This window comes from Lathyrus oleraceus, chromosome 2 (genome assembly GCF_024323335.1).
Source record: "Lathyrus oleraceus cultivar Zhongwan6 chromosome 2, CAAS_Psat_ZW6_1.0, whole genome shotgun sequence".
In the NCBI taxonomy this organism is placed as follows: Eukaryota; Viridiplantae; Streptophyta; class Magnoliopsida; order Fabales; family Fabaceae; genus Lathyrus; species Lathyrus oleraceus.
In genome coordinates, this window is record NC_066580.1 from 20,232,995 (window position 1) to 20,255,031 (window position 22,037).

Here is a 22,037-nt window from a genome sequence, read left to right on the forward strand (position 1 = left end):
TGTTTACTTATAAATTGTTAATACATTTAGAAAATATAAATTAAAATAAACTGTTAATATATTTATTAAAACAATGTATTGATGTTAATTAATCCATTCATTTCAACAAATTTATTTAAATACAAAGTGAAATTAAAAGTATTAAAACTCAAACTCATAATAAATATAAAATAATATGTAATACACTTATTAAGATCCGAAACAACGTGTAAGATCCGAACTAACAGAAAAAAAGAAAAACAGAACCACAATAACCAAATCTAAAAATAAACATATTAAAAAACAAATCTCAACAACTTCTTGTTCTTTATATTCCATCCAATACTTCACTCCTCTTAGCATTCCAGACAATGATTCAAACACAGCATAGCACAAAAGTTGCTTAGGTACTACAAGTGTTTATTGCTTTTTTTCTTCTTTTCATTCGCATATTTAGAAAGCATTTTCCGTTTTACATGTTTTGATTTCTTATCTTTATTTTATGCAGACGAGTTTGAAGAAAGAACAAGAAGAAACAAACAAGCACAAAATTAAAGAAATGGACCCCTGCACTGTTATAAAGGTACTCAAAGTTTGCTTCCATAGATATTTGTATTGTTTGTGTCATGCTGTTAATTGTTCAATCAGATTGTATATATATTTAATACTTGTTAGGTGGCAAAAGAGGAAGATCTTGTAAACCAGATTGGAAAGGAGGTTTATTTTGATCTTGTAGACTATCAAAACGTGACATGTTTCCGTGTTCTAAACTCGACCACATTTAACTTTTTCAAGGTATCATCATCGATTACACTCTTAGAGAAAGAAAAAAAAAAGAGAAAGATTGGTTTCATCATGTTGTAATGAATCGCATGCAATGCTAATGGATATTATTATATGATATGATATGTCGTTATACAAGTTTGATTTTTCAGTTTCGATGGTAATATATGATATGTAGGAAGAGGCTGCTAAAACGTTTCACGTACCAGCTCATTTACAGCGGTATTGGGTATTGGCAAACCGTCGAAACAGTACATGTCGTCCATATCGGGCATTGACACGCAACGAGGAAGAAGGAACTGTAAATTCATAAGATCTCTTATATCTTTAAACTTTACCATATAGTATAACAATTGCTGGTTTTCGTATTGGTTTTTCCAGATTTCTCTATATTTTGCAGGTTGGAGAATTGAAAGTGCTACACAAATTTCACAAAACAGAAATAAAAATGTTTTTAGAAGTGGAGCGTGGTCCGGTAACATTGAAATTATGAAGTTGTATACTATAGTTTGATAGCACGAAACATCATTCAAAGTAGAATTATCGACGAACTATACTATTTTACAGGATTTATCTCCCGCTCCACTACTCGGCCAGGGGAAGGATGATATATTACTCTTTTTCAAGCTATATGAGCCTCAAAAAGAGAAGATAAGGTACTGAGTACTTTCTTGTGTGATTAAGGTGAACCATATAGTTAACATCAGATGTGTTTTTTTCTTTCTATGACAGTTACGTTGGAAGGCTCTACGCGAACTTGAATCACAGGCCATCAAAAATGTTAAGAAAGTTAAATGGATTGGCTGGTTATGATCTTGACGAAGAACTTGAACTCTATGAGGTTGATTAGTGTTGTCTCATTAATATAAATTTGTTATTCTTCCTTGAATTATACAGCGTTACTAATTGATTACGCCTTTGTTTTGTTGTTGTTCAGGAGATTATGTTTAAACCAAATCTCATGTGTGAGCCGGTTAACATAAGACTAACATTTCTAGAAAATGAGGTATAGTTCATAGTTCATACCTGAGATGATGCATTGCACACTAAATTTCTGTAATTGACTTGTTTTTCCATGAATGCAGTTAGACAATGGTGATATTTTATGCTTTCAGAAAGCTCTGACAATCGATGATAGAAAATATTTTCGCTATCCTGATGTGCCATCTTACTTCAAATATGTGCACAATCGCGGGGTTGTTTTACCTCCCTTAGTTCAGGAGGAGTCAAGAGAGGACATAAAGACGGAAAGTGAGAGTCATACGGAAGCCGAAACTTCAAATTTCATTAGCACAAACTTTAAAGAGATTGACAGTATGATCGACGAGGATGCCATTGCAGCGATCGACCGAGTTTTGACAGAAGGGGTTACCATTTCGTTACAATACCAACCTTCTTTCCGGGGGCAAGTCGTCTCGAAACAAGATCCCAAATTCCCTAAACAACTTCTTCGAGAATTGAGAGACATTGCGTTTAAAGAAGACTTGTTTGAAAAATTTAGAAAAGGTTTCATCGTAAAAGTTGACGTCGATGCAGTCAAGGAAAGAATCGACGCCAATGCTGAGATGTTCTCCTCTTCGCAATTAGAACAAGTCAGAATTGTTGTTAGTCTTGTCAACAACACTCTGAGAATGTTTGATAAGCTTGAAAATTTGAAAAAAGAGCTGGAGTCGACTAAAAAGAACAATGAACAAGATAATGAAGCACTGAAGAATACAAGAGCGGAGATATTGACATTAAAGGCTTCTTTTCCGGACCAACACGCCGAACTCGACTCTCTTGATGCGCAAATTGCTGATCTTAAAGCTAGGCTTGATGAACTAGAATGTGATAGGGCCAAAATTATTGAGATTCAAGATCAACACAATGATAAGATCACATCTATGAACAAAGAAGTTAGATCAATTTACCATCACCTTGTTGATGGTCAAGTAAAGTTGAAAAGTATTGAAAATGAGATACCTGAGACTGAATCTGAATTGGAAAGTCATGAAAAAGCCTACGTAATCTTAAGGGCAACCCCTCCATTTTGATTAATGTATTTGATTGGTCTTTTTGGCCAATGTTAGACTCTAATTAAGTTATGTTTTATGTTTTTTGATATGTTAGAGAATATTAGGGAGTTAGTTAGAGTTTTAGTTAGAACTCTACCCTTTAATTTAGTTAGATCAATGCCTAAAGAATGGAGTCTAAACCTTTTGTTTCAAATTGAGTTATTCAATAATGATTTTATTATTCTTTCGATTTTCTTTTGTTTCAATTATACACGTTATCTTTTAACATGGTTTCAAGAGTTAGAGATTTCTTCTATGTTCTTCTCACTCAATCTATATGCCAAGATTTCACCCTTGTCATTTTAGGATTTTGAGAGATTATTATCTTCTCTCTTTGTCATTCTCGAACTTTCTTTCTTCACTAATTCTTTCTCTTTTTGTTTTTGATTAGTCATCATTTTACTATATTTTATCCTCTTATTTTCATAAAATTTGATAATAGTTGTGTTTTGAATGTTAATTTAGTTGATTATGCAAACTTTGCCATGTCCATGAGGTTTTTAATTATTAAGGATATTTTCTAAGTAATGTTATGTGTTGGGAAAGGAATGGTTTGTATTGCAGGATTTTCTAAGCTTTACCATGTCTATTAAAGCTTCCTAACTTGTGATTAGTGTGTAATGTTCATTACTTTTACAATGTAATTTGTTCAAGCTACGAGTAGTTATAGATGAGTAATTACATATGATAATTTTGTATTTTAGAATTAATATTTGTAATGACTAAGTATGATTTATTTATATCCATTCTTAATTCTCTTTACCTTGTGATCAATCGTAAATTGTAATATGGTTACATGTTAGAAAGAATTTCAACCGGTAATGTTTTATAGGAACATCTTTTAGTTATCACCTAGATTTAGGGATAACAACTTAAAATTGCAACGTTCTTGTTATTTGAATTGTTTAACTTTATTGATGATTTATTAAAAGTCACGGGAATCAATTTAAAATTAAAAGTTTCTTTGCTAAGGAATTAAGAATATATATTTTAGAGAATCGTTGATCATTAGGAATAAGGTTTAGTTGTTACAAGATTAATTTAGGACACAAAAGAATTCAAGAGCAAACTCTCATCATTTACACACCTGTCTCATATTATTTTTTACTTTGTTAAGTTTGTTCTAATTTTACTTATTGCAAACAAACCAATCTTAACCCCTTCCCAAATATCTTTTTAATCAACTGAAGTAATATAAAACCCTATAATATCATGCAATCCTTGAGATCAATATTTCGAGATTTCTCGATGTTACTCCTATGAACGAAGAAGCGCATGTGAAGATCTACGACTATGAACCTGGTCTTCCCTCCTTGTACTCGAACGTCTTTTGATATTTGAACCAAAGTCACTACTTGACGGGGGCAGGATCATATGTTTACAAAGAGGGAGACATGTCTTAAGAGGAGTTATACTTGAAAAATTAGTTGGTGGCCTTTTGTAAGGGTTTAGCTCTGTTGGTGGAGTTGTCCCGTCCGATAAGGCGTCAAGGAAACGGTTGGAAATGAGCATTCAGATCTGCTGGATGGTGGATGTTATAACACCCTAAACTTTGAAACTTATTTAAAAAGATTTAAACGACAATTTAAGATGTCATTAACGATAACCCTTTAAAAATACAACAAATCATTTGAAACTATGCAGCGGAAAAACATTTCATAAAAATTTCATAAATAAAGTAATAAACTTCAAACCAACAAAATCGACATCAACATAAAGTATAACAAACTCCCGGTCCCCGATGTTACACGATCAGAGAACTAAAAACTATTCATGTATATAAAGCAATAAATAACGAAAAGAAGAGTAGCTTCAACAAGTCACCTTCCATACACAGCAACAAAGATTAATCCTAATGATCTGCAAGATATCCATAGTATACAACATGAAGTAAATGGGTGAGAAATAACATTCAATATGAACAGTGTAAATAATGCGAAGGTAGAAAAACGTACAACATAACACACATTCAATATACAATCAACATCACCATAATCTCACACTCAATCATAACAACATGCACATATATATATGAAATGTGATTCACGACACAACGTGACACTTATGCATGTGGTACCATTATGGACAACACAAGTTCATCTCGCTCCTGAATCTCCACCATAAGACCATAGCACACCAAATCGTTATTATCACCATAAGTAACGCTTCACTGATCTCATATGAAACCAGTCACTCGCTCCTGAATCCACATCATCTGACCAGAGCACATCAAAACGGGGCTGAAGTTTGTACACCATGATGCATGATTTTCAACAACATGCATTATCACCAAAATTATCACCAAAATTTTTACCAAACAGCATAACCATATCAAATGCGAATTTACACAATATTAAAACATGCTAAAAACATTTTAACATCAATTCATCATTAAATAAACACAATGATTTACACAATTATCTATACATTCCACAACATATATTCACACATCACTCCAACCGATCAATTATCGTATCGAACACCATCGAACAGTAATCAAAAGTCGTTGGAATCGGAAAACATACCCATAAATCGACACCAATAGCAACTTTGTGTTGTCACTCTCGCTTAGCGAGGATGTAATGCGGAAATAAAGGAAGGAAACTCTTAAAATTGTCACTTCGTTAGAATTTTGAGTAAGTTTGCTGTTGGGGGAGCTTATACATCGAGTACTTTAGTTTCTTATAAAGATTATACCTATTTCTTGGGTCTTTCCGAGGAAGCTCGACAAAGGGAATTGGTCGAATTGGCTTACCAAACTTGTTAGGCATCGACTTTCTAGCATTCAGGGTTGTTGGCCAGAGAGATGCCTTGTTTCCCTATTGTCTCCTATGTGTGAGAGAGAGAGAGAGAGAGAGAGAGAGAGAGAGAGAGAGAGAAGCTCAAGTAACAGTTTGATGACCTTACAATTGAGTGGAGTCGGCACCTATAGGATACCGGACGCACTCCTAATTCATTCCTGGATATGGAGACTGCCGTGGATTCTTTCGAGTACTCAGAAACTTTGGTTGAAAATGCGAAGTTTCTCTCTCGAGAAATATTGCAATGAAAATAGCAAGTACTATCATATCCATAGAGACTGGTTGTGTTTTGAAGTATGTTCAAGCATTTTTATGATTCTAAGCAAAAGGTTGTTTATAGTTGTTTGGTTGCGGAAAATAAAATGACAGTAAATAAATTTAGATTTTAGTGCTAACGATGAGGAAACTTGTTGGGGTTAATTTCATCATACTTATCCTCATGTATAACCATTGGCCAATAATATGTTCTTCTACCCAACTATTAATACGCTCACATAAGGATGGTAATGGGTAGGGTTTAGGTAGGGTACTATAGTACTCGTCCCCATACCCGCGGTTTGAAAAATCCATGTACCCGAGCTCATATCTATGTGGCCACCATCATATGTACCCGTACATGTACCATATGGCTATCTAAGTACCCATACTCATACTCATTTACTAGCATTTATAATTAAAAATAATAATATAGCGATTATATTTTATCATGTCATTTTAAGTTATTAACAATATTAAAAAAAACTCTAGGATGATATTGTTGACTTATGAAATAAACAATCATTTATATTAAAATACGTACAAATTTATTAGTGGTGTATTTAATAAAATTGGTACATTAACATGTATATAAAATAATAAAAATATAAATATATTGTGTGGTATGGGGCGGGGTGGGTACTAAGGTACTCGTACCCGCGCCTATACCCGCTTATTTTTTGGGTAATTGCATGTGCTCATGCCCATACCCATTTTGCAGGTTTTTACCCTACCCGTTATGGGTAACATTTTCAGGTGCCCACTGGGATGAATCCAATTGGCATCCCTATTCCCACATGTTACTCTCATCATGGCTCATCTTTGATGTCAACGATATGATATCAATTTGTATTACCTAATAAACGGTATCTCGCTCTATTAAATACAACAACATTAAGTTCCAATAATGAATAAAGATATTGATCTCAATTATCAATACTCGGTGTGATATTAAACTTAACCTTGTCTCTAGACATTAGCATCCAACAGATGGAGATTTGGATCTAGTAACCCAACACCCCTCACATGTCTAATTGTACCATGAGAGCATGTTTTAGTAAGAATGAAGAATCATCAATATTAAAGCTTAATTAGAATTACATAAAACACCGTGATCATAATTAATACATGAGTGTAATGACAACTACATCTAACCCTCAACAAAAGAGATTTTTATCTACACTTACTCATCGGAATTATACATGTAATCCCTTGAAGAAAGAGTTGGAATAACATATGCAGTGATCCCTCGAGTAGTGCTTCCACCTTTAATATTCCTTTTCTTTTCTTCTTTTAAGATTCAGGTGAATCTGGTACCTTTCTAGACTACCTTTAATTCATTTAAACTGCCTTTAAACTAAATTTAGCCCTCATATTTATAGGATTGATAAAGGTAGGCTTGCTAGGCGCACCACCTATTTTTGCCTAGCGCCCCTACAGCTTTCTAGGTTAAGAAATTTCAGTTGTCCAACAACTTGCCTTAATTGTATGGTTTCGCTAGGTACACCGCCCATCTTCGTCTAGCGTACAAACCATTTCTTCACCATGAAGTAAATTATCCTTGAAGTCTTCTCTCGCATGTGATTGCCTAGCGAGCCTTACTTGTAGGAAAATTGTCATGGCAAGGTCTTTGAATGCTCCTTGGTGATTTTTAAGTTCTTTTCACCTATTTTTATTAATGTGCCAGTAAAAAGTCTAAACTGGTGTTTTTATTACTTTTCAATGATAAATTGAGTGTTTTATATTGATTACTTGTAAAATAAGTTAATAAGTGTTTATGTATTTTACAAAATTTTGGAACTTATAAACTCTCCCTAACCTATAATTTTGTTTAACCCCAAGCAAAATACATTCAGATGGTTCATAAATTTTGAAATGCATGTTTCATGAGATGTTGAATGACTAGGTCAATAATTTTTTAAAATAATTTATTTATGACATGATATTCTTTCTAACTCAAGTTCATGACCACCGTCATAAATACCCACAGACCATAGCATTAAGATAAGCTACTTTCTTGACTAAAGTGGGTCTTTAAAACATGTCTAGATCAACAGTTAATTATTCGTCATAATCATGATCTCACTGAGTATCACCCAATAGCTAGTATTTTCCTCATAATTAGACAGTGCATGAACTGTAGAAACATATTTTATTTCATCTAAGCAATACTAAAAGAAACATTATGAATCATAGATCACTAAGGTCTTTCTTTTGGTTGTAAAGTGGTTGGTGTCACACCTCGAAAAATACCTGAGCGTATGAACGCTCGAAATCAATGAAAGTTGCCACTGAAGTTTTATTTTATAAAGGGAAATGTCGATAAAAACCCCTAAAGAACAAAAATATGGTCATCGCAACCAAATTCAAGTTTAGGTTTAGTTATGCGCGTGGAAGGTATTAGAACCCCGCAACATCCATTGTAACCAATGGGAGCCGCTTAATTAGTTTTGGAAAAATGTCAGCTTAAAAATGTACGAGTTTCTTCTTATTATTAAAATTATTTACAAAAATAAAAATAAAAGACTAGAACTTTTTTTATTAGGGTGTTTGACGAGACGTTAAATCTCGTTCCTACATATCCCTAGGTACAATGGAGAATTCAAAACTACGTAATTCTGGGTAGCAAATGTTTGTTAGTTGATTGATTTTAATGAGAGATGTTTATGTCATAAACTTCAACGGATCACGGTCTTGAAAAAAATAAAAATCAACGTCACAAATTTGTCAATTAAAATAAACATAAATTAAAAAGAATGAATCCAACTACTGCTAACTTTTTGTCCCAGATATGTCTAGCAGTATGGTCTGGGTACATAGGCAGTAGTGACAAATCTATAAGGCCTCCTCCAAATGCCTCTGTCTTAGCATCCGCATCAGCCTCACCCTTCGGTGGTGGCACTGACTCAGCATCATCTGCAGTAGGAGGTGGCAGTGGTGCCTCCGGTGACTCAGGTACCTCAGACACCTAAATAGGTGAAATCTGGCGCCTGCGGGAGGATGGAGGGAGTGATGTGTCGGTAGGTGAAACTCGTCTCCTATGGGAAGAAGAATATGGAGAAGCATGAGGAGAAGCACGAGCTCTAAAAATAGATGACTCTGCATGGCCATAGGGACCAGGAGCCTCTGAAACCTGTTGATTATTCTCTCGCCGCACTGATGTGTGTTGTGCAACTCTCATGTACCTCAGTCAATCAATCGTGTCTATCAACCATTATGCTTATAAGTTAAAGCAAAACAGACCATTTGTGCAAGCATACAACACCACAAGCAACAAAAACAAACGAAAAAATAACAGAGAAAATTCCGAAGATGCATCTTCAGTTGCTGAAAAAATAAAACATTGAAAAATTATGGAGATTCATCTCTGGAATTTTTGCAACTTAGAAGTTACGTCAATGGCGACAATGCAAGCATGAAAACAAAAAAAAATGTAGTATTGATATCATTTTCAACCAACTATTATGTTTTACACTACGTTTAAAATATCGATCATCCAATTTCTACTCATTTCCTAACTTATACATCAATTTTTACTCATTTACACAAAAATTCAAACTATTCAAAATATCAAAAAACTTACCATTTTTCACTTTTTTTAGTGTTCGATGATGTTTTTGATGTTGATTGAAGTTCTTTTGGTTTTGTTTGCTTGATTTTGGACTTGTTGAAGAGAATAAATTTGAGAATTTTGAATTTTTTTTAGAAATATGAGAAATGAAAGAGATGAAGAGTTATGACACGATACAAGCTCCAAATCGTTCCTTAGATGGATCCCCGGCATTATTCCGTAAATATACATTTAAATATTTTTGCATAATGGTTAAAAAACATATAGGATACATCTTCGAAATCTAAAAACATTTAAATATTTTTGCATAATGGTTAAAAAACATATAGGATACGTTAAAAAAATCTCCTTAATAAATCTCCTTAATTAATCCATTGTAGCTTCTTTTTGCAAGTTAAGGGTGAAACTTGACATTTGTTACTTGTGTAGCTTAGATTAATTATCTTGCTTCTTATGCTTAACTGAAACAATCTCCTTAATAAATCTCCTTAATTAATCCATTGTAGCTTCTTTTTGCAAGTTAAGGGTGAAATGTTACTTGTGTAGCTTAGATTAATTATCTTGCTTCTTATGCTTAACTGAAACACTACGTGTTCGTTTGAGAGTGCAAACACATCCCTACCCCTCTTTTGTGCGAACGAGACATACCCGACACAAATCAAATTTAATGAAGTATTAAACTCAAATTCCCCAATATAAGAGCATTTGAATGAAATGATAGCCAACTAAATTAGAGATCTTGAATTCAAATTCAAATACATTGTGCAATCGTGCATAGGATAATTGGTTCTTTAAAGAAAACTCAAATTCTGAATTCATTTTAGAGAGAAATTATGACGCGGCATGCAATGACATTGATAGTAACAAATCCATAAAATTCAAAATAAATCCAAAAACTGTTAACATAATGAAACATAGTCTTCAATTCAAGAATAAACATAATTTGAATCAAGAATGACCCAGGAGAACGGATAATTGGATAAAACGACACAATTGTTCATCAAGAATGATCCAAGACAACAGATAATTGGATAAAACGACACAATTGTTCGAAGCAACCACTAATACCAGAAGATTAGATGAGTATCAGATACTTCCTCCAACAAACTTCAAATATGATCTCGGTAGTCCTTCAACAAACTTCAAATATTATCTCTCAGCAATAAAACATGACCCTCTTGACATTCTCCTTCAATTCAGGCAGGGGTCTAACAGCAGCAGTTGCCCCCGGCGCACGTGAACTACGCCCAGCGGCAGCTGCCATTCCACCACGAGAAACTGCTCCGCTTGCAATAGATCCGCTATCAGAAGTCTCAGGTTCCATATAGAACCTTGCCCGGAATGCAGCCAAATGAGCATAATAAGCAGGGGGCACTGCAATTATTTTACATACAAAAACTGTTAAAACATGCAACATAATTTTACGATGACCCGACTCAGTTTTCATATTATATGGCTCAAGAGAAACTAACCAATTGAAACAGAACGGGTGCATCTCGCATATCTGCAGAAAATAATAAGAACAAGCCCAGATTTAATTTCATATTTGAAAAAATGAAGGGAAAAAAAAAAGCAGCATACATTCAATTCACCAACACATTACTAGTTGGTTACTTACGTGTAGCACAAGTTATTACTTAAACTTTGCAATTCATCAGCAGAAAATTTATTTTCATCCCACAAAACATGATAATGAGCTGGACGGCTAGTACCCTGCAAAAATCTCTTGAACATAAGAGTACAATAATAATCCAACTTAAAATAATTACACCAACAGAAGCAAAAGTTTACCTGTATTCCGGCATGACTGCAAAGATAAAAGTCAAACTCAGTCGGATGGCAGATATTAGAATCCACAACAGTTCCTACAGCATTATTTACAAGGAAGAATGCTCCGGGATCAATCTAATGAATATAAAAATCATTACAACGGCATTTATAATATAAAGTAAACTAAATACCAGGTAATATATTGCCACTGCGATCAACAGATCTCTTGTCACGGTGGTCACTGGCAAAGAGCCTAGTATGATGACGTTTCTGAACCACCACAAAAGTCACAGTAGGCTGATAGTTGGGTTCAAGTGAAGCACAAGCCTGGTAGGATGAAAAAAGTCAGCACAATAAGAATAAATTATTCACTGAAATTTCTGAAACAGTCATGCAAAAAAAAGATTACCTTCCGGATTGCATCAAGCTCAAATAGCAGGACTTGGTAAAATTGCCCTTCGCTAACTCCATCTCTGCAAGTACACCTTTGAGTTAGAAAGTTATCTTAAAATCAAACACAGATGAACTTGAACACTAAAACATAACACTACCTGTAAAATATGATGCGCTGAGGTTTTTGACCAGTTGCTCTCCGGAATGATATAAGAAGTTCCCTAGAAAAGAAATAAAATAAAAAAGAAAACTCAAAAACCAGCATCCAGCAAGCAACTCATATATGTCCATTAGATTAAAAAGACTACATAAGATAGGTAGTTAAAGACAGTACTTGATCATTCCACCAGTCAGTGTTCCTCTGACTGGATCTTGCCATTGTTTGAAAAGGTCTTGAATCAATTCTTGCCGATGTGCTTGGGCACAAACCAAACCTGCATACTTGGTGATTTCTGGCCAATCTTGAGAAGCAACAACCTACAATAAATGGAAAAAAGTACAAAATATATATTCAACCTTGAGTTGCTTCAAACCAATGAAGCACGGATACGACACGGCGATACGTCACTAATAAAAAAATACTAGATAAGATACGAATATTAAAATTATAATTAAATATTTAGTTAAATCGTAGGTACGTTGACCAGCTTCTAAATTTAGTTCATAAGGTCGGGAGAAAATGAAAGAAACGTGGCAAGCAAAGTATTATTCTGAATAAAAATATTCTATTATCAATAATATTAGTAAGTAATAATTAATATGAATGAAATTTTAAATATTAGTAATGATAAGAAGTTTGGGAAATCAAACCAATTTTAAAAAATGGTAATTATAATGTAAAGAATTAATTAGGATATTAAAGACAATGACTAGAATCTAAGGGTCATTTAAAAAGGGGAATAAAGGGTCATTAAAAAGAAAATCTGATATAAAAAAAATAAAATCACGTATCTGGGAGTATCGGAGACATATCGCCGCCGTATCGGAATTTTTTAATTTATTTTTTAAATAAAATAAATTCAGATACTCCTTCGATACATATCGGTGCCATATTGGCGTATCGGATACGATTCGGCAGAGTTTTTGGCGTATCGGTGCTTCATTGCTTCAAACTAAAAACAGCTCAAATATAAAAACATACAGCTGCTATTGATGGACTTGAATCCTCCCCAGGGTGAGGATGAGTCACATCAGCTCCAAAAATGATAGTAGGTCTGTCACTGACTATAGGAATGCGTCGTGAAAGTGCGTCAACAAGCACAGTATTCCTACCCCCAACTTTAACATTAATTTTCAATGAAACATTTGCAAGGTACTGCTTGTTCATCTTAAAAACATGTTTAGTCAAACAACACTGGGAAACAACCCCCAGGTCAGTCTCACAAATACGCTTGAGGTCACCTGCATATCAAATTATCAAATGTTAAGGTCGCATGCTATCCACAGGCCCGGTTAGTACTACAGAGGATAATTTGAAGTATAAGTCAGAATATCATTTACCATAAAGAGAACCATTATTATCAGGCAAAATGACAATGAGCAAGTCAGGCTCCTTTCCCTGCAGCTTGGTCTTGGCATCATGATAGCGCCTTCTGAGAACCTTCTCTACTTGGTCAGGACGAGCACTAAGTGGAGGAAGTACTGGTTCAGGATTAAATGCCTGAATGCACGTATCAATATTAAAATACTAAGTGTTTTAGATGCTAAAGAATGGGTAAAAATGACACCCAGGCAAACATATACATACCATGCCAGATATGTGACACATATTTGCAAGCTCACAACAAAAGGCATGTGCAGATTTGTCTGGCACACTCCTAGAAAAGTTTACGCAGAACCAGTTGTTAACTGTTCCCCCATTGACCATTTTCTGAAATAATTAGAAAACGCATTAATATTTCAAATTTAACTGGCATTACTCATCATGAAATTCCCAGCATGTGCAGCTCAAGAAAATACAAAGTACCTTACTCATCATATTCCATTGCCCAACTTGGGGTAGACAATCCTTTTCTCTACCCGTATCATGATATTTGAGCTGTAAGGGATACAATGATAAAAATTGCAATTATAAACAAATAAAAGATTCAGATAAAAATTGTAACTGTCCCAAGAAAAAATACCCATGGTGCAGGAAGGATGCGAGCTTCGACTTGAGCAAGCTTATCACTGATTTTGATTCCAAACTCTTTCGCATAAGGATCTTCATGATAGGCATTATGACGTACTGTCTGAAAAAAACAACCATTTGATGCATTAATTACAGAATAACAGCAACACTAAACATTCATCTCAAAACAAGAAATCCTAATGGACAGCAGTTATGCCAAACCTACATCGAACATACCAACATGCATTAAAGAACCAATGCATTAACGTTCTACTGACCTGTGTGATGTCATTTTCCCTATCTGGTGGACGTTGGCATGTGACTTTGAGCAGGGCGGTAATTTGTCGCTCATTCAATCGTCTCGAGTACCTTTGCCCCTCGACAATTTTGCAGACCTACATCACACATGTACTATTACCATAAGCAGCACGTAGACAGGCCTGACAATACAATAGCAAAAAGGAGAGAATTATGCAGACATTTACCTCCATTGGAAGGTAGTTTGGTCTCTGAGGGTTGCCCACTTGCAAACAAGGCCACTGAGTATGTTGAATGACAAAACCATATGTCTCAGAGAAATACTCAACAACAGACTTCATAGTCCCACTCTCATCCACAGGGAATCTACAATAATTGAAAAAATTTAAAATAAAATTCAGCAAAAGAATTTATATACTGCATGTGAAAAACACTTATTACTTCTACTCACGTCAGCTCTCTGGTAGTTTGTGAAGTCAAACCAGAAATACGATATCTTCTCCTCATGTTGCCACGATGTGTTACTTCAACTTTGATACCACGGAGTGCTTTTTTTATCTGTCATTAGAAATAAAGATAAGTATTCAATTTGGGACTTGAGACAATAATCATTCTCATTTTTTTCTAGAGAGCAATAATGCAGAAATGATTCTCATTTTTTCCTAGAGAGCATTGCTGTGGAGTAAAACATCTCAGAGATAAGCTAGACTAAAAAAATTGAATGATTTTTGCGTTGCCAACTACATGTAAACTTGGGACACCAATAACAACAAAATCAAAGGAGCTTGCATACTTTGATTCACAGCAGTTATGTTAGCAGTTTAATCATATGTTCACCGAAATCATGAAGAGTCGTGAAGAGCTTTAAAATAAAAATAGATAAAAATTTAATTGATAAAGGGTGTGTAATGCGTGGGAATCTGCAAACAGTGCGGATCAAATCCTAAAGAAAGCTAAAAGTGATGTTTAATGAGTCTGCGTAGTATAAGGTACTAGGTAGTTGGTCAGGTAAAGGCTGACCAAACCAATGATGCTTAGCTGGTCTTTTCGGATGATCAACAACATCCCACGGGGGCAGCAGTGGGGAATCTTGGACAATGGACGAAGGCCCGACCCAGCAATATCGCATTAGTGAAGAAGGGCAATGCCGCTTGTAAAGCTCATGATGTTCACTAACATCATGAAGAGTTTTAAAATAACAAGAGATAATTTTTTTAATAGATAAAGGGCGTTAACAAATCTGACCTTCACCCGATCAGCATCAGCCAGAGGCCTGGGTGAGACTTCCCTATTCAGCAACTTGGCAACGAACTCTATCACAGGCAGTGGCTCAATAAATGCAGTTGAAGACATATCTGCATTATAAAAAAATTACGATAAATTGGCAAATTGATTCAATGGCAAAAATGGTGAAGCAAACTAATAAAATAGGTAATCAACGGTAAAAAGTACAAGGTATACAAGCTACAACTCACCAATGTTCAGAGACAGTCCATTTTGAGTAGGACGAATACTTTGATAAAATCCTCGCCAACTTTCCAACCCCTCACCTAAAGGCTGCCTTATACCTAGAAGAGGGGAATAAAATGATCTTCCCACTGGACAATACCTACACCATTTCGAGTGTAATTAGCATCGGCAGACATAGGGTGAAAAAATGTATTCAAAACAAAAATAAAAGTGCCAAATCAAGAACCTGCTTGTAGGAAGCTCCCGGAGAACAATGTCAAGAACCTGCAGAGCTTCCTGAGGTGCATCAGTTTGCCTCCCCTCCAAAAAGAGACCCAGGTGGTGAAGGTCAGCACGTGAAGCAAATTTAATAACAACTTTAAACTCCCTGTCCCTCCTGTATAAAAATCAATTAATCAACTAAAATTAGAATAAAATAATTAGACACAATTTAAACATGAAAAAGAAAAAAAAAAACAGGTGATAATACACATGAAGCAAACCTCTTCCCTCTTGATCCGTCGTCATCTTCATCAACCAGGGTGATTCTAAAGTCCTTTGAAATAAAAGGAAGTGGCCCTGCTGTATAGAGACTCTTACGGCCATCATAAGCCGGAAGTCTCTTTCCCAGGTGAGAATCCCGATACAATTTCACAAGCTGCGCCATAACAGCTCGGTTCACACCTCTAGAAGTCACTTCCGGAGTAATTGTCACCTAAGCAACCAAGAGCAACAACACAAGCAAATAGTATTAAATAAAATGAAGAGATAAGAAAATAGTAATACAAGTTAAAAGTGGAACACACATCATACTGATGCAGGTCTTTCTTTGGCAACTCAGCAAAGAAGTGGTTCGCCTTAACAACACACTTCTTGCCAATCTTCCCTTTTCCAGGTCGAAGGGGAAACCTCAGTGATGATTTACTTGCAGGCGGAGGAGCGGGAGTCTCTTCAGAATGAATTGTCACCTGTCCCAGATCCTGTTCCACTTCAGACACTTGTGGATGCGAAGATGAACTTGCCTCACTCGGTGCAGGTGGAGGAGACACCGCAACTGGATACGGCACAGAAGGAACTGAGGTAGCTTGGTGCAGTTCGGGTGCTGGTGGCCTGACGGGGCCTCCATAAGAAGGAGCTGTATCATGGCCACCACCATATCCACCTCGGCCATCGCCATATCCACGACCTCCTTGCTGAGAAGGCCCTCCCCTGCCTCTGCCTTGATACTCAGGTGGGCCACCATACTGCTGTTGGGGCTGGGGAGGTCCTCCTCTACCCCTTCCTTGATAATCGGAGGGGGCACCATACTGTCCTCCCCTACCTCTTCCTTGATAATCAGAGGGGGCACCATACTGTCCTCCCCTACCTCTTCCTTGGTACTCAGGAGGGGCACCATGTTGTTGTTGGGGCATCCCACGACCTCCATAACCCCCACGTCCACCTTGGGGACCCCGGCCTCGCCCTCCTTGGGGTCCTCCGCCTCCAGACACAGCAGCCTGTTGTTGAGGGGGAACACTCCTCTCGGCAGGGTGTTGACCGCCAGAGCTTTCACCACCAGGTCCGTCGGTTCTCCTCTTCCTAACCATAATTCAGGCTGCACAAAAAGTAAACACATGAGTACAAAAAACCATAGAAACTTGCAACATTTATCTACTTATAACAACATCCAGACGAAGCCAAAATAAAACACTACAAACACTAATCAAACAAACAGCAAAGCTTCCAATTACAATTTTTCAAAATAATCTATGAAGCACAGGAGAACCCCGACACTAACACAGCGACACCGGTACTATACAATTTTTCAAAATAATCTATGAACCACGTAGAACCGGACACTAACACAACGACACCGGTAATAATTTGAAAAAATTAACGACTGAAATCGAAAAAAGCAAGCACAAGAATCTCTTAGCACACATTGCAAGAGAAATCCAACAAAAGCATAAGAAAAGTTCCCCGAAATCGAACCCTAACAAACTAAAGTAAAATCACTGGAGCACGAGAAACACATACATGATCAAAAAAAATAAGAAGAACTTGAGCAACTAATGTTAGCGTGAGCGGTTAATAATTATCTGAGTCGGTTATAATTAGAAATAGGGTTTTACATGTGCATATATAACCTATTCTTTTTACCTTGGATTAGAGAGACGCTTAACTTTTCCACTACCTTGGATTAGAGAACCGAAGTGAATAATTTAAGTGTAACTTAACTTGTGCCCTTATAGGGTAACGTTTAGAAATTCAAAAATAGAAAATTTGTTTTGAAAAAATAAATAAAATTATTAATTATAAATTTTTAATAAATTTAATATACAATTTCTAAGAATTTATTTTTATATTTATCTTTTAATATGTATCTTTGGAGCATAAATTAGCATTATCCATAATTTAATTTAATTTTATATAAAAAAAAATGAAGAAAATGTTGTTTTATGAGACGGTTTTCGTATAACTAAGAAATGGGAAGCAATGGTTTCCGATAAGAATTAAATTGATTATTTTCTATACAATAAAATAAGAGAAAATGGATGATGTCATGATACTGTAAATTTATTTTATATAAATAATTTATTTCGTTAAAACTGAACAATTTTAAATTATTTTAATAATATAATAAAATGATATATTTTTGTGTAAAACTTTTTTACACAAAAATAAAGTTTTAAAATAGCTATTATTAAGTTTTTCTTAAGGTTCGGTGAACAATGTGGTATGTGGTGTAAATTTAGAGAAAATGGGTGATGCACGGACGGTATAATTTTACTTTATACTGTCAATAAATGACGATCATTCATCCTGCCCAGTCAGACCATTAAACCCTTAAGTTTATGAATTTAATTGAAATACACTGACGCAGTAAAAAGAAAATGCATAATTAGTTCCTAGGTCCCTTAACTTTAAGCAAGGTTTCGATTTGGTCCACTAACTAAAAAATGATACGTAATAGTCTTTTAACTTCTCTTTCGTTAAACTATTTGACCCCTTCCGTTAGTTTGAGTGGAAAAATGTTAATTACGCCTGAGGTGGCATGCCAGGTATGCAAACAGCACAGGCCCCTTCCGTTAGTTTGAGTGGAAAAACGTTAATTACGCCTAAGGTGGCATGCCAGGTATGCAAATAGCACAGTGAACACTCAGGTGTTGTTCATCTTCCTTTTTGTTTTTCACTATTCATCATTCTTCCATTAGTTTGTGGCTTCATATTCTTCCATCTTCCATCATGTTCCTTTTTCTACTCCAAATTACGGTTAAATCACCATCTTCCGTCATTGCAAACAAACTTGATTCCATTTTATTTTAACTTAATGTTATTCCATATTACTTTGTTTTAGAGCAGTGAAAGAAACTAGCAACAGACAACACAACAACATTTTCTTTAACATTCAACATTGTTTAGAAGTGTATACTCTGAAGTGATTTTCCTCAAAATTTCCCTCACACATAAGTTGATTATTCAAATTTCAAATTAGTGTTATTGTTGTTTACCGTTTACAGTTATGCTTTAAATTTTGCACTTCTAACTAGAAACAAATTCGTTTTCTGACTGAATCTCTCAATAATTTCTCAACAAAATGGTGGGTCTGATCCCAATGCATCACAGATCTGCCACGAACCTCTTCTTTGATCCACTACACTCTCATCCTCCATGGCGGATCTAAGGTTTAGATGTGTATAGGCGTGGTTCTCACAATGAAGGTGGTCGGAGGTAAAACCGCAGTGGTTTACACGTGAGGGTGTACGGTGGTTGAAACTGTGATGGAGGGAGGATTTCATATGTGGGATAGTGGTGGCCGAAATGCCACCGACGGTGAGGCTAGTGTTGTAAGGTGATAAAATACTGATCGAATTTCGTATGTGGGATGTTGGTGGTCGGATTGTGTTGTAGCGTTGTAAGGTGATAAAGTGGTACAGTGGTGGTCGGATTTCATATGAAGATGTTTTTTTGTGAAAAGAAGAAGCAAGTAGGATAATGTGTTGGATAGAGTTTTTTTAGTGGATCAATGGTGTTTAATAGTTATAGCAGGTGAGTGGAAGAAGAAAGATAGAATGGAGTTAGTTGAGGTAGGGGATGTGTTGTTGAGCACTTGGCAGGAAGTGGATATAAGAAAGCGTTGGTTTTGATGGGAGAGAGTAGAGTAACACGTGAAGAAGAGGGAAGAGAGTCTGCTCCCCTCTTACAACAATATTAAAATAAATAAATTTCGCATCAGATATAAATAGACCATTATTGTATCTTTTAAGGTTTTTTTAATAAAAATTAATGGAAATAATCAAATAGTTTAACGGGAGTGAAGTTAAGGGGCCACTATGTAATATTTTTTAGTTAGGGGACCAAAGTGAAACTTCTTACAAAGTTAAGGGACTAAATGATGCATTAAGCCTAAAAAAATTGACATCGTCAGTTAATCTGAGACGTTGGATACCGCAAAAAGTTTGACTTTTATTCCTACTACTTATAAAGTAATACAAACGGACCATGTTGATGAATTGACAGTATATATTTTTTTACACTTTTACTGCATATTAATTAATTTCTAAATTTATTTATTATTTAATAAAACAATAAATAAAAGAACGTGATTTGTGGTTTTATGGTTTTTCAAATAGTTAAAAAATAGGAAACAAAATAATTAATTTAATTTGATTAAATTATATTTAAATAAAAAGAAATGCGAGAGAGAAGTTGTTGAGAAAAGTTAGTAATTAGTGGATTTTTTTATTGTTTTATTATTTATTTAATTTATTTATTATTATTTATTAATTAGTAAATTAATTAAAAAATATTTTATAATTATAATAATTATAAGAAAATGTGTAACAAATTTTTAGGCGTGTGTTTGTTTCAAGGATTTAAATTTTATTTTTAAGAATGTGTAAGGTTGGAAATCATACTCTCATATTTGTTTTAAGTTTTATTAAATTATACCAGGATATTTTTTATTCATGAGAATATGATTTACTCATGAATTTGATTTTATTTATTTTCAAGCAAAAGGCTGAGAATTTTATATTATTATGGAAATAAGAGATAACCACTCATAACCTTCTATTTTAAATTAATTTAACTCTTTTATATTTTTTTAAAGTAAAATTAAATATATTTTATATATATTCCAAGAAACTTCAATTACTTACCAAACATATAATTAGTAATAAAACTCCTAGTAATATTTCAGGGAATAACATTCCAAAAAATACATATTTAATCATTCAAACAAACATATCTAGGAAAAGGAGAAAAAAATTAAAAAAATAATTAACTATTAAATTAATTTATAAAATAGAAAGAAATAGGATAGAGAGAAGTTGGAGAGAAACTTTATGGATTTAGTGGGATTATAGATTTACTTTTTATTATTTAATTTATTAATTATTAATTAATTAATTATAAAAATAGAGTTTTGCAGAGATATTCTTATTGAGAAATTATAAAATTATAATTTAGTATGATAAATTATGTAAATTTATAATTTAATTAATTAAATAATTAATTTAACAATCTCTCACTTATATGATAATAATTAGTTATTAAAAATATTAATTTTACTATTAGAATATCAATAATAGTCAAAATACGAACTAATTACAGAAAAAAAATTGTTGTAGAAATTATATTCGATACTGAAAACAAATTATATTAAGGGTGGCAAAATGGATGACCTGTCCCGTTTAGGCTCACCTTATTTAAGCTCATTCAAAAGTGGGGTAGGGCGAAGTAGACTAACTTAAAGGTCCGAACTCAAAAGTCAGATCCGACATATTTACTAACGAGTTTGTGGGTTTGCGGACCGACATGGAAAACAAATCTTTTATAATTTAAATCCTTACATAATTTATTTTAAAAAAATCATTAACAGAGAGTTCGAGGAAAGACAATTTTCTTAACATTAGGGAAATTGAAATGAACTTCCAATCAAAATAATAAATAATAAAAATATAAATCAGAAATAGAAAGAAAATAAATAAGAAAAGAATGATCTATGTTAATGGGTGCTAAATAATTTTAAAAAATAATATTTTGTACACAAATAAATTTTATCTACAAGGGCTACGTTAATGTTTTATAACACATTATTTTTGTCAAGAAACATCATCCATCGATAAATACGTAACAACTTGTTGTCAGTAAAAAGATCAATAATTAATTTATTGGAAAAAAATGTATGCATAACAAAGTCTATAATCAATCTAATATCCAAACATATGCAAGTAAAGTTGCAAAAACTTCAAAGACATTGTCATATCTTGAACAGAAAAATAATTGAAGTTTTTTCTTGAACTTATCTTGAGATAAAGATAGTATAAATATAATATACTAGAACTGCAATAAATCTAAAAATTGTGTCATTGTTTCATCTCTACAAACTTCATTGAGGTGCTTAAGTTTTTGTCTCATTATGCATATTATATTAAAAATAAAAAGATTGAGTTAAAGTTTATCTTAAATGTGTGTCTATGAAGAGGAAGAAAAACAAAATAAACATGGTGGCTTGGATGATCGAATAGAACAATTGTGAAATGGAGAGATAAGCACGGCGGCAAATGAAACAGATGGAAATAAATATAATATTGGATTGATAGAATGAGATTATATTTATATAAGAATAA

General features: G+C 34.2%; 2 protein-coding genes across 2 annotated transcripts; one reads left to right on the forward strand and one right to left on the reverse strand.

Moving 5' to 3' along the window:
- The first annotated feature begins 284 nt into the window (after window positions 1-284).
- On the forward strand, window positions 285-2,901 carry LOC127117758 (uncharacterized). Its single transcript, XM_051047866.1, has 9 exons — window positions 285-386; window positions 488-562; window positions 655-774; window positions 941-1,063; window positions 1,163-1,237; window positions 1,330-1,418; window positions 1,495-1,603; window positions 1,700-1,768; window positions 1,848-2,901. The coding sequence occupies exons 2-9, from the start codon at window positions 539-541 to the stop codon at window positions 2,793-2,795; spliced, it is 1,557 nt and encodes a 518-aa protein (XP_050903823.1). The 5' UTR covers window positions 285-386; window positions 488-538; the 3' UTR covers window positions 2,796-2,901.
- Window positions 2,902-10,297: 7,396 nt separating this feature from the next.
- LOC127117759 (protein argonaute 1) lies at window positions 10,298-17,321 on the reverse strand. The gene is made up of 22 exons (XM_051047868.1): window positions 17,154-17,321; window positions 16,230-17,017; window positions 15,927-16,138; window positions 15,671-15,820; window positions 15,450-15,583; window positions 15,220-15,329; window positions 14,426-14,532; window positions 14,202-14,340; window positions 13,995-14,111; window positions 13,730-13,837; window positions 13,573-13,644; window positions 13,354-13,476; window positions 13,107-13,266; window positions 12,748-13,007; window positions 11,941-12,083; window positions 11,765-11,827; window positions 11,623-11,686; window positions 11,405-11,540; window positions 11,235-11,308; window positions 11,062-11,156; window positions 10,916-10,947; window positions 10,298-10,817 (listed from the first exon to the last, which is right to left on the reverse strand). The coding sequence occupies exons 2-22, from the start codon at window positions 17,007-17,009 to the stop codon at window positions 10,600-10,602; spliced, it is 3,297 nt and encodes a 1,098-aa protein (XP_050903825.1). The 5' UTR covers window positions 17,010-17,017; window positions 17,154-17,321; the 3' UTR covers window positions 10,298-10,599.
- Window positions 17,322-22,037: the final 4,716 nt, after the last annotated feature.